At 44.2% G+C, this 12,229-nt stretch overlaps 1 protein-coding gene across 1 annotated transcript; it reads right to left on the bottom strand.

The window, feature by feature from the left end:
• Window positions 1–9,016: 9,016 nt before the first annotated feature.
• On the bottom strand, window positions 9,017–11,761 carry LOC102699937 (probable xyloglucan endotransglucosylase/hydrolase protein 30). The gene is made up of 4 exons (XM_006648890.3): window positions 11,318–11,761; window positions 11,059–11,159; window positions 9,895–10,103; window positions 9,017–9,779 (listed from the first exon to the last, which is right to left on the bottom strand). Exons 1-4 carry the CDS (start codon window positions 11,742–11,744, stop codon window positions 9,227–9,229), a joined length of 1,290 nt encoding a protein of 429 aa, XP_006648953.3. The 5' UTR covers window positions 11,745–11,761; the 3' UTR covers window positions 9,017–9,226.
• Between the last annotated feature and the right edge of the window lie 468 nt (window positions 11,762–12,229).

Raw genomic sequence — 12,229 nt, 5'->3', positions numbered from 1 at the left:
CAAGTGGGCCCACCCAGCAAACCTGACATCAGATGCTAGCCAGATTTTGCGTCGCCAAAATCAGAAAAAGAACCGCCGCCCCGCACTGTTCCGAGTTATCGGCAGTTCGAACCGCCCGTGGAAACCATGCGAATCGCACGGTACGCGTGGCGAGCAATCCGATCCTTAGGGATTTGTTTTCAATAATTGTCTCTGTTTTTTTCCGAAAGTTATACCATATATTTTCCCGTTCCAAACTTAAATATTTTATGTTTCAAATTTTACAACAGAATTAAGCATTTGTGCACTGATTTTTACGATTTTAATCATTCCAATAATTCAAAGCCAGTCAAATGCTTAAAAATAAATCTAATCAATTTAAAATTTAAAAGTTAACCACTGAAGTGACTAAAGAAAATATTTTAACATCTTCTTAGTTTATGATAAACAACCTGTAAATGCTTATCATCCTCGTCTTTTTTTTCAGCTTATAATTATAATTCAAAAATTAAATTTTTAATATTAAATTTTAGAGTTAATTTTAGGGATTTTATCTAATTTTATTTTTCAATATTAACTTTTAGAGAGTTAGGAATATATATATATATATATATATATATATATATAAGTTTAATTCGTAAATTATTTTTTAATATGACGTTTGATATTTTCTATGAAAAGCCAAACAATCAACCCTATAATTTGAAACGGACTTAGGGCACTCACATATTTAACCCTTCGTCTTATTAACTATCATTTATTCTCTTGTGATTGAATTATTACTAAATTATTTTAATTGTAACTTACATTTTTGTATGTTTAAATAAAATTTTTAAATAATACGAATGACAAAATGTGAAAAAAAAAATCAATTGTATCATTTACTCCCTCTGGTAAAAAGTATTCAATTGTGAGCCCTCACGTTTAGTAAATCTTTAGTTCCACCCCTAAATGCTAGGTGTACCAAGAGATGCCTTGAGGAGTAAAAAGATACACAGTGCTACTTAGGTCTAACCAGAACTAATCGGATTGTATTTATACTCTCTCCCTAATCATACTTAGACAAGCAAATTCTTGAGAATGTAATTACAGGCCCGCGAGAGGAGGGAGGACAAGCCTAACAATCTAGAAACAAGCCAACACAGGTCATATGTTTGATCTCATTCAGCCGATACGTGGGGAGCTCGAAGACAACTAATCGTTGTCGACCATCATGTCCAAACTTTATATCAAGTTATACTATAGCTGTTTATAAGTTTTGTTCTCATGAGGTTGATACAGTAGAAGCACTTGTCGCTCGATCATAGATCATATAGTGGATTATGGCTATTATTCATATTGGAGGCCTGAACTCATGGAAATACATATGTTTCAAGTTTCTTCTTGCTGTACCTATCCTCCGCACCAGATAATCTTATCTTTTCTAAATATTGCACTTAGGATCTCATTATTCAATAAATCATAATGACTTATCAATAAAAAATAATGCACGTATAAAACTTCTATATATGTTTCTTTGATGACTTAAAAACCAATGTTAGAAAAAAAGACACTATAAAAAATCTTAAAATTAACTAGGTTTTGAAGCGTATTATTATTTGGTAGCATCTCGTGAGCTAAAAGGCAAATGATGAGAGGAATAGTATATTTAGAACTTTTGCATCAACGTCAAACGCTGGCTTGCTTAGGACGGAGCTAAACTGGAGCCAAAGCATTCTACCAAAAGGATGCATCCATGCAAATATTAGAGACGGATGCGAGTTACCCCTAGGTTATTTAGAGCCCATTATTGTTTAAGTAAATAAAATGAGTTTAAAAAATGAATAAATTGACTTGAGCTGAACTTAAATTATTCACGTACCAACCCACCCATATCCATCCCTCCCCGAGTACCACATAAGTGCACACATTTCTTCGCCGCCGGCGCCCCTTTTTTCCGCACTCGCCGCATTTTCCTGCCTAGATAGCTCTCCAGCCCACAGCAACGGTGGCTGAGCTTGAGCTTGGTGACACGCCGAAAGAGGAATCGAACTGAAGCATCTCGCTCGGCACCGCCCCGAGCACGTTGTCCTCCTTTCCCACATGTGCGAGCCGGTGATGCTTTCCACACGCGCGCGCGCGCACACACAAGCAAAGATTGCCGAAGAACCGTTCTTCCGCCGATTCGAGCAGCTCGCCCTGCGTCGCGATCTCTGGCCGAAAACCGGCTTGTCGGCACAAGAGGGTCGACGCGTACGCATCCATCATCGTTGGCTGCCGCCGGATTTTGGCAACAAACTCTGGGGATTCTTCCTCGAGCTGCACAGCCAGAAGCCCAGATGGCCACGTCTCCGTTAAAAGTCGAGCATTTTTATTATCATTGACAAGGTATTATGAGGTACCAATATTTTCTACGTAAAATTTGAGAGATTTGCTCCGGTCCAATAAAAGTATCTCAAGATATCAAATCATTTCTCATCATTGAATCTAGTTGAGTAGGATATACGTCGTTAGATCCAACGATCAGAAACGAATTGGTACCGCCCGGTACCTCGAGGTACTTTTTGTTATATTTTGTTGGACTATAAAATTGCTCATAAATCAATCTTCTAGTATCTAAGATATCTTTAGTATCTAAAATTTCATAAAAAAAAGACAATGGTACCTCTTAATACCTTCTCAAGGATAATAAAATTGGTCTTAAAAGAAATCAACTCGTTCTATAATACCGGTTCTACTAGTATTTTGTTGTATAAAGAAGAGAGCTTTGACTTGACGGGGGGTCTCAGTCCCACGTGAATCACGTAGTAGTAGCTTTTGTGTCTTTTGATATAGCATGTCTAAAATTCTTTTCGGGATCCTATAATTACACGATTGATTATGACGACTTTGGCACGGCAAAACTGTACTCAGGCTAGCTCTAATCTTGAAGGTTAGGTTGCTTGGATTCCATTCCTCTGGGCGATTAGAAGGGTTAGTCCAGGCGCAATTGGACTATTTTGAGTGGTGGAGGGACTTTTCTGTTGCTTGGAGTAGGGTTGCCCTATAAAACCACGGAGGATTCCATGCTTTGAGTAAGAGGAGCTGACATGGGTGGGAATAATTCAGCTTTGGGCTAGTGGCAGTTCTGTGCATTTGTTGTGTTGTTCTTTGTTTTTTCTTTAGCTCCCCTTTGTTTTATATATAAATTGAGCATGTGTACTCGAGCTGGCATCCAATGGGAAAAAAGAAATCCAAAAGGAAGCTTTTGCTGTTTAATAGGAGTAGCTTCCATTGCCACCATTGTTCCGAAAATTTTTTTTCTAAAAACATTACATTAAATCTTTCGATATCTAAATGAAACATTAAATATACATGAATATTAAAAATAATTACGCAGTTACGGGAAAATCGTGAAACGAATCTTTTGAGCTTAATTAGTACATGATTAGCCATAAATGCTACAGTAACCAACATGTACTAATGAGAGATCAATTAGACTCAAAAGATTCGTCTCATGGTTTTTAGGCGAAATCTAAAATTTGTTTTTTCCATTCGTGTCAAAAACCCCTTTCAACATCCGATCAAACGTTCGACGTGACATTTTTGCCAAATTTTTTTGGCAACTCAACAAGACCTAAGCAATACATTGTCCTATTATCCCCTAATAAGTACACTGTTCACCTGACTCCCGAGAAAGCACTTATAGCGACTTTTGCTTCTATTCACGAGCAGAAACTTTCCAATCGTTCCATCCACATCTCTTCTCTCTCTGTGGCCGGTGACCTGCAGCACTGTTGCAACAACTTGTTCACATATGATTTAGTATGATTAAAAGAACTGTTCAGCCCGGGGCATGGTTTCTTGGTTTGGCCATTCATGCCTTCCTTTCTGGAACCAAAGTTCCTGAAAACAATGACAAGTTGGATCTGATCATCAGATCATAGGTGAGCGTACCTTTCTGCACTGCCGGTGACATCTTTAGTATTGTTGGGTCGTCTCTGCGAGTGCCCATCCTTTTCACTGTCCTTGGCTTGATCCTCTCATCTTTGCAGAGAAACCGTGTGTTGCATGACAGGGATGTTGTTGGCCTGGCCATAGCCCACAGATATCTTGCAATACAGTTGAAAACAAAATAAAGGTAAAGAGTCAGCCTTCAGTAATCACTAGTTCCAAATTTCATCAGTAACAAGAGTTTCGATGTGAGAACTGAGAACAAAGTCTCCCGTCATCTAACTAACCTAGCAGAAAACACTCTTAACTACAGTTTCAAAAAAAAAAACTCTTAACGCAGGTTGTGTTTGGGATAAGCTAGAAGACAGAAGATTTTCTGATTTCGTAATAGCTATAATATTATAAATTAAGAAATTAAGCATTCTTAAGTTAAAAACTCATTTTAGAAATGTGAGATCATAAACTTCAATATAAAAACATTTTTAAGAAGACACATCGTTTAATATTTCAAGAGCTTACGCATAAGAGCTAAGTAAAATTTAGGAGTAAGAACTCAGCCTCACTAAAACTCTAGTAATAAGAACTCATCCTCATTAGAACTCTCGCAGTCCTATTTTGAATGGGAGATCTCTCTTATTATTCCTGCGGCAATTGTTGTGAGATCCCACCGTTCCAACCATATTCTAAGACGGCAATTTATCGTATTAACCAAAGTATTATAAATAGTCTTTAAAAATGTATTATTATCTATAGCAAATTAGTGTCAGCGACTCTGGGTAGTGTATTGATATTACTACCGACTAGCTAACAAACAAACAAACGCATCATGGTCTGTAAACTCAAAATGCAGAAAATTTGGTAATGTACAATCGAGCGAAGAAATTAACACATTGAAACAATCAATCAAGTTGGCACTATCCAGTTGCTGCCACACAAGTGAGCAAGGTTAGTTTAGGTTTATCAGCCCTTGACCAATCCAGACCAAACTCTCCGACGTCGACTTCTCTGCTTGAGAATTGAGCTCAGCTCCTCGTTTGCTGATAAGGCGATTGATGGGTCTGACTGATCCGGGGAATAATTGCCTTCACACGCACCTAAAGCGACTCATCATTTGAACAGTAAAGAAAATTCGGTCCCTAAGGCTTCGATCCAAGACGGTGATGTAAATGCATGATGCGATAAATGCGAAGTCAATCTTTTTTTAGATGCACATTAGTGTCTCGTCACATAGAAATTTACGCTTCCTCTGTTCTAAAATAAAATTATTTCTACAACACACCATCTGTTCGAGAATATAGTTATTTCTTCGCATAACTCTATCTCAATCAGTTATAACCTTTTTAATTAGTTTTTTAGCTATATTATGTTCTAAAACAATCGCAATTTTCCTCTAATTATTTTTACCAGCTTAATTCTTAATACACTTGCACAGCTCAAAAAATGATTAGTCTACTGCTCCGTACTACAGTACACCTGAAGATTCAGCTCGCTCACTGTCATGGGAGGGTTAGCTAGACTAGTTTTTCCTTTCGTTCCAGGGGAAGCAAAGGTAGCACGGGGTGATAGGAACACGTGTGGCGGATACAATTGACCCAATCCAAAGTCCCGCGTGACAATTCCTCAGCCGTTCGAACAAACGAAAGAGAAAACAGAAGAAAAACGAAGAAGAAAATCTTTTCCAGAAACGGAGAGGCGATCGGTACGCCACAGAAGGCTGTGGCGTGTGGAATCTGTACATGCATCGGAGATTCATTCATACCTAACGCTTCTCTTTCTCTTCGAAGGAGAGGGGGAGGCTGGAAGCCTGAAATAATTCAGCAGGTCTCTCTCCCTTCCTTTTTCCAGCCTAATCCATTGTTCGGGCTCGTGGCCCCCTCCTGAGCAGTGATGAGTGGCATTGCGCTTTTTCCACTTTGGGGAGGTTAAGACACACCGTGCAAAAAGTTGCCTTGGCCGGTCTCGCTTGTTCCTGGCCGCTGGCTGCTGCCATCGTCGTCGTCGTCTTCGCACTGGTGCTTTTGAGCTAAACCTACCGAAAAGTTCGCGACAGCGAGCACTGGGGTGATGACCTACAAGTAGTAAGCTGTTCAGCTGCTAGCTCTCGTGCTGCTGCTGCTGCTGTCCTCTCCACTGCCCTGTACAGGCGCTGGTTGGATGGTTGGCCCATGCACAGGCAGGTCCGGCATGAAAAAAAAAAAAAAGAAGGGACGAGAGGGAAAGGAGAGGTGACGCGGCGAGAGACACGCATTTCGACCGGAGGATCAGCGGCGCGATTCGTCGCGGAGAGGAACAGCGTGATTCGCGACGGCGCTCGTAGGCTGTGTGGGCGCGGGATCGTTGTCTGCCGTTGCCATTTTGCTACTCGTCGCGTCGAATTCCTCTCTGAAATGGAGATTTGGATGACAGGCCATGGTAGGCTAGAGAAGGCCATTCGGGCTATCGAATGCTTTGGCCCGGGACGCCTGAAAATACAACCTGATTTCGCTAAGGGCTGCTGTCCAAATAAAAGTTGGGCCTAAGGGATTTTTTCGCTCATGGGTTGTATTTTCAGGAAGGGAAAAGTTCATTGGGCATTCCTCCAGAATCCGCAAAACCGGCTATAGAGCGCCACTTCTAAAACCAGCCCAAAACAAGTTCTTTGATGGTACTGAGAATGGTTTTGGCTTATATTTGATTTGGTCCATGTCATATGTGGCACTAACGTGGCACCTATAGGGTGTATTTGGTTACTTGCGTGTGGTGATGTTCGGTTACCCACATCTCCTCCAAGTATGCGTTTGTCCATGCAAAACCGCCCACCCAACTAGGCTCGAGAGGAATGCATGAATCAAACTTCGCTCCTTGTCTAGGCTAGGCGCGTGCAATCGCAGAGACAAGCGCATGTAGCCTGGGGACGTGCGGGTGTAGGAGGGAAAGATGTCACACATCTCGTCACCTTCCTTTTCTCCATTTGCTCACCAACACCTTCTGAGTCATTGTTGTCTCCATCATCATACGGTTGTCGTCGTTGTTTCTCCATTGCGCATGGTTGTTGCCATGCCATCGTCGTTTGAGCAACAAGATCCCGCCACTAGGGTTCTGTCTACCACCAGATCTGGTAAGAGAGACACCAATCTTTGCCCATATCTCCTTCTGTTGTTAGTTCGCTACTACCGACGTGGTTATCTTAGTTCCTTAATCATCAACATGGCTGCCTTTGCCCCTTCCTCGTTGGTGCTAGCCACCTTTTTTTAGCCATAGGACCAAGGGATCCAACAACCATGAGCTCCCCACCATCAGATTTGATGGCCTTAAGCACGTCTGTTGGATCTAGCAGTGCCAACGATTGGCGGAGTGGCGGACGGTGGGTGGTCATCGATGACAAGAACAAGACGAAATGTCAGGAGACATCTTCCCTTGTTTCCTTTTTCCTTTTTTATTTTTCCGTTTCATGTCAGTTTGTTGCAAGTAAAATGTTGGATTCTAGCTAGTATACAGGGAATAAGTGATGTTACAGTGATATGATTTTGCACAAATATGATTGTTCGCATGTGATGAGAATATATTTAATTGGTTAATTTGAATGCTAATATGATTTTTTTTCTAACGTGCATTGTTGCAGAGGTAACCTCACCTATGAAATGAAGAGATGACCTCACTCAATTCTATGAAAAACTAAACAAAAACTTCTCCATCCAACATTTGCATGACAGTAAACCAAACATCTCACCCTAGCTAGGTTAGTCTAATGCGGACAACCAAATAGCTACATATGTACCGCCTTAGCTAAGCCAAGCTTAGTCTGGATAAGAGAGATGAGTTAGAGTAGAAAGACAAAATTAACCAAATACACTTTATGGTATTGGAAATTAGAAATAGAAATGAAAACCAAGACTAAAACAAATACTCCCTTCATGATTAAATATATGACGTTGAACTAACCAACGTTATATAAAAAAATAGGAAGGAGCATGAGGTTCATATGTCAGCTTGAGCTCAAGCAGGGTTCGTCAACCGCTGACACCCTTTGGGTGCACACATGAGAGGTAAGACTAAAAAAAACTCGAGGTTCATGAGCAACTCGAGCTTAGCTCCTTCTAGGCTGAACTCATGCTTGCCGTGAGGCAAGCCTGAGTGACTGCCAAAGCTTGTGAGCTTTGTAGCTGAGATCGAGCTTTAAACAAGCCTAGCATTGTTCTCAAAAAAAAAAAACAAGCCTAGCATGTGTTGACCTATATATATTTATCTTATTTCTTGTTCTCCTATTTTCACTAAAACTTGCTAAAATAAAATCATTTACTTTATCAACATAAATTTATAAAATAAATGTTATATCACTTATGAGTCATTCTAGATAGTCGAGCTCAAGCTTGACCGAGATTGTTTGGAAACTCAAATGTTATACAAGCTCGACTCTAGCTTGTATTGAGTTCAAACATAGGAATATGATCTCGCTCGGTCTTAACTCTGACAACTTAGAGAGAGGTTGATCCTTTACACACCATAGGCAAGAGAGCTCGAGCTTGAAAAAGGCGCATTGGCCACCGCCAAGTGAGATAGAAGAAGATGAAAGAAAGAGGGAAGACGGTGAGATGATAAGGTGACCTCTTATCCACTCTATCTTTTCGTTTCTGCTTATACTTATAAGCTAAAATTTGAATTTTTAACTTTGAATTTAGAGTTGATTTGTAATGGTTAAGAATACGTATATAAAAGTTGTATTCATAAATTATTTTTTATTTGTAAATATGTAAAAAAACGCCCTCTATATGTTTTTAAATTTTTATTTTTTGTGTCAAGGATGTCACTTCACGATGGAACTCGCCTATTTGTTGAGGGATGTAAAATGAAATTCATTTCCATGAACTAGAAATTCGGAATGCCTCTTTCGCGAGAACGGCCACTGTACTAGTCCAACTCGTACAGCCGTACTAGCACAGCGTAGATTATTACTGTTCTATGCGTGACCAGCGCTGAGACGAAAACGCCGGCACTCCTGTTGTCCGCTCGATCGCTCCTTTGTCCCGTCACTTTAACACCGAATCTCGTACGTGATTATACTACTTAACACGCTTTCTACAGTCCTTATGGATTACCGCCTAGTGGCGACGATATGCTTTTATTGGTTACTTACCGAACAAAATCTAGTAATAATCTGATGATACTATATTATTAGCTGCCATCCAACCAATCAAAGAATAATAGTCGAAAAATCGTACCCAATTTTCATCCCTAAGCCTACATTTACAAGCTATACATGCGTAGAAAAATCATACTACAATTAATCAATACCCCAAAATTAATAGAATCCAGCAAGGTAATAACCATCATGCCATTTGCTTCCGAGGAATGCACTTCAGCTGCTGGACACGTCGAGGCGCGCGACGGCTCTCGCCCCGGCGCCGGCCTTGCGTCCTCGGCGGCGCCCGCGGCCGCGCGCCTTCATCACGACGTTCTTGGACTCGCCCCACGCCGAGAAGGACTCCTTCTCGGCGTCCGAGTTGTCGCACTCCGGGAACGGCCCGGCCGCGTACCGGACCGCGTCGTAGCACACGGTGTAGGTCATGTGCCGCGCGCGGAACGCGCGCATCGCGGCGCGCTTCTGCGGGGTCATGACGGCGTAGTCCGCCGTGAGGAGGCCGAGCAGGTCGGGCTCGGCGCACCCGGCGCCGCCGCCGTCGCGCGGGGCGCGGAGCACCGGGTCGGCGCGGCAGCCGAGGAGCGCCAGGTCGGAGAAGTCGGAGGTGAAGGGCGCGTACTTGTAGTTCACCTTGTACTTGCCGCCGTCCGTGGCCCAGGCCGAGCCGTCCCAGATGGTCGCGTACACCGCCATGGGCTTCGACGGGAAGTCCCCGCCCATGCCCGGGTGCCTGATCACCTCCCGGATCGGCGTGTCATCGATGTAGAATCTGCACGCACATTTGCACGCTCACTTCGTCAGTCCAAAAAAAGAAAAAAAAAAGCCGCGAGAGCTCAGCTCAGCAATCAGCACGCGCGGAGATCGAGCGGGAGAAAGGGGCGTACATGATGTGGGTGGGGGCCCAGAGGACGGAGTAGCGGTGGGCCTCGAGGGTTGGGTCGAAGGGGAGGAGGTAGCGCTCCTCGCGGCCGCGCGCGGTGCTGCCGTTACCGTAGACGTTGGTCTGCACCCGCCACTGGCCGCCCCACCGGCTGCCCAGGAACTCGAAGTCCAGCTCGTCGTGCGTCTTCTCGTACACGTCCCCGTTCGACAGCTGGAAACACGCACCACACACGCCATGACGACGTACACAACCGTTAGGATCGAGATGCCACAGGACACGAGCCATCATGTGTTAGTTGGAACAAACACCCTGCATTGCACGCAAGAAACTACGGATCCGTTGAATATCCTGTACGAGTATACCACGACGTGAATGAAATTTCACTGGCCCGTGCAGCCACCCACGGAGATTGAACATCAGGTAGTACTACTCCTGGCGCTGTACCCCGTGGTGGACTAAATTCAGCGTTGGAGCATCCAACGGCTCATCTAAATTTGGTCATCCATATCTTCATTTGAATGATCATCTAAAACACTTTCATCTTTCATATCCCTTTGTACTCCAGCAGATCATCTATATATGGCATTCTCTATATTTATTTGGAGGATTAGAGAGAACATCTAAATATAGAGTTTCTCTCTCTTAACATGGATGACATCCAAAAATAGATGATGAGATAGATGTTCTACTGGAGCTAAACTTTTACTCCTCATCTTCTATTTCTAGGATTAGGATAGAGAATAAATAGAGGATGGAGGATAAGATGAATGGGCCGTTGGATGCTCTTGCTACGCTTGCTTTGGTGAGGCTGATCAATGGTGGTGGTGAACTGGTGACTGTTGAGTGCGCGTGACCGGAGAGGGGTACATTTATTCCCGGGCGCAGGCGGCGCAGCCTTTTTGGGCCTGAAAGTCCAAACAGCCCATGTGGCTCGCCCTGCTGTCTACTCTGCGCCACCAGGGCATGGGGCATGGTACGCAACTTGCGATGGTTTTCCGGTTCAAGCCTGCGCAGCGGTAGCTGAATTCCGGGTTGACACGCCATGTGAGGAGGCAACAGCGGCAACGGCTCAAAACAAACAGCAGGGAGATAACCTAAAAAAACGCGGATTTTTGGGTAGGAATGTTCTCAGATCGAAGCAGCGTTTGGGAGGGGGGGCACTCACGTAGAAGGCGACCACGACGCCTGCCGTGTAAGCCTTGGGCAACTTGATGGACGCGCTGAAGAAGCCGTGGAGGTAGTAATCCGAGGAGATGAACCCAGAACCTGTAGAGACACGCAGGCAACAGATTGACGGCGTAAGAACATTACGAACAGAGCATGAAGACGCGTACCACTGAAACTAATGGTGAAGCAGTGGGTTGAGGAGTACGGAAAGAAAAAGGAGAGATGAACTTTGCAAGGCGATGGGATTAATCACGTACCGGAGCGCTGGTCTAGCAAGAGGCGGACGCTCTTGTCATCCGACGAGCGGACGACGTTGTCGTCGCCGAACAGTGGCGAGTATCCTTCCTCGAAGGCGACGCTCGGGACGGCGAAAGCAGAGGCCACCGCCGATAAGCATAAGCATGTCGCGGCGACGGCGAACACCGCCGTCAAGAACCTGACCTCCAACGCCATGGCCGGACGTCTTTGCTCCTTCGATCGCGCTGCCCCGTCGTCACCTCTCCTCTCTCTGCCTCTCACCTCCTCACCTTTCTTTCTGAAGAACCGAACTTCTCTCTCCCGCCTACGCGCTCCCTGGCCTGGCGCCGCGCTGCCCAAGAACCACGCTGTCTTGTTTGTTATATGGAGCGTACCACCACTATTGGTAGTGGGAGGAGGCTCGCAGAGATAGATACTCTCTCCCATATATCCTGCTCCTATCTGATGTGTGCAGCAACTTTCGCTAGGTTGCACTGCACATGCTGAGCTGGTTTGTGTTAGTGCTGCGTAGGGCCCTCGTGTTTGAAAAAGCATACCCTGCTAATCTGGGCTTTATCAGGAGGAGACGAAGGGCAGAGAGCCATAGAGGTTAGTATCAGGCTATCAGCTTAACCGGGCAAAGAGGAAACGGGAGATGGGTAAACAACAGCTAAGCTTTGCTGGTGATAGGGAAGGCATGGTCCTTGCTAGTTGGGGGTTTCCCGTTGGCCGTTGCCTTGTCCTGTCTCGACTCGTCAGAAATTCGGTATTGCACACTGTGAACCCAATAATGCAAAACATCGGTGCGGTGGTGCCTGGTGGTAACTCTCACTTAAGCACTCATGTGAATATGCATTGGTGCGTTTGCCAGTTTCGGGGCAAGCCGGGGGAAAGTGTGGAGGTGGGATGTTTTATGCGGAATCCACGCCATT

Source organism: Oryza brachyantha, chromosome 2, assembly GCF_000231095.2.
Source record: "Oryza brachyantha chromosome 2, ObraRS2, whole genome shotgun sequence".
Lineage (NCBI taxonomy): Eukaryota > Viridiplantae > Streptophyta > Magnoliopsida > Poales > Poaceae > Oryza > Oryza brachyantha.
The sequence above is the reverse complement of the archived record's forward strand: the minus strand, read 5'-3'. Positions and strand labels throughout refer to the sequence as shown.

Bases quoted from the DNA above. Each gene is read 5' to 3' on its own strand.
- LOC102699937 (XM_006648890.3), bottom strand. From the start codon at position 11,744: ATGGGAGAGAGTATCTATCTCTGCGAGCCTCCTCCCACTACCAATAGT. The intron at 10,104-11,058 runs GTGAGTGCCCCC...GCGTGTTTCCAG, and splicing joins GCGTCGTGGTCGCCTTCTAC to CTGTCGAACGGGGACGTGTA. The intron at 9,780-9,894 runs GTACGCCCCTTT...ATGTGCGTGCAG, and splicing joins TGGGCCCCCACCCACATCAT to ATTCTACATCGATGACACGC.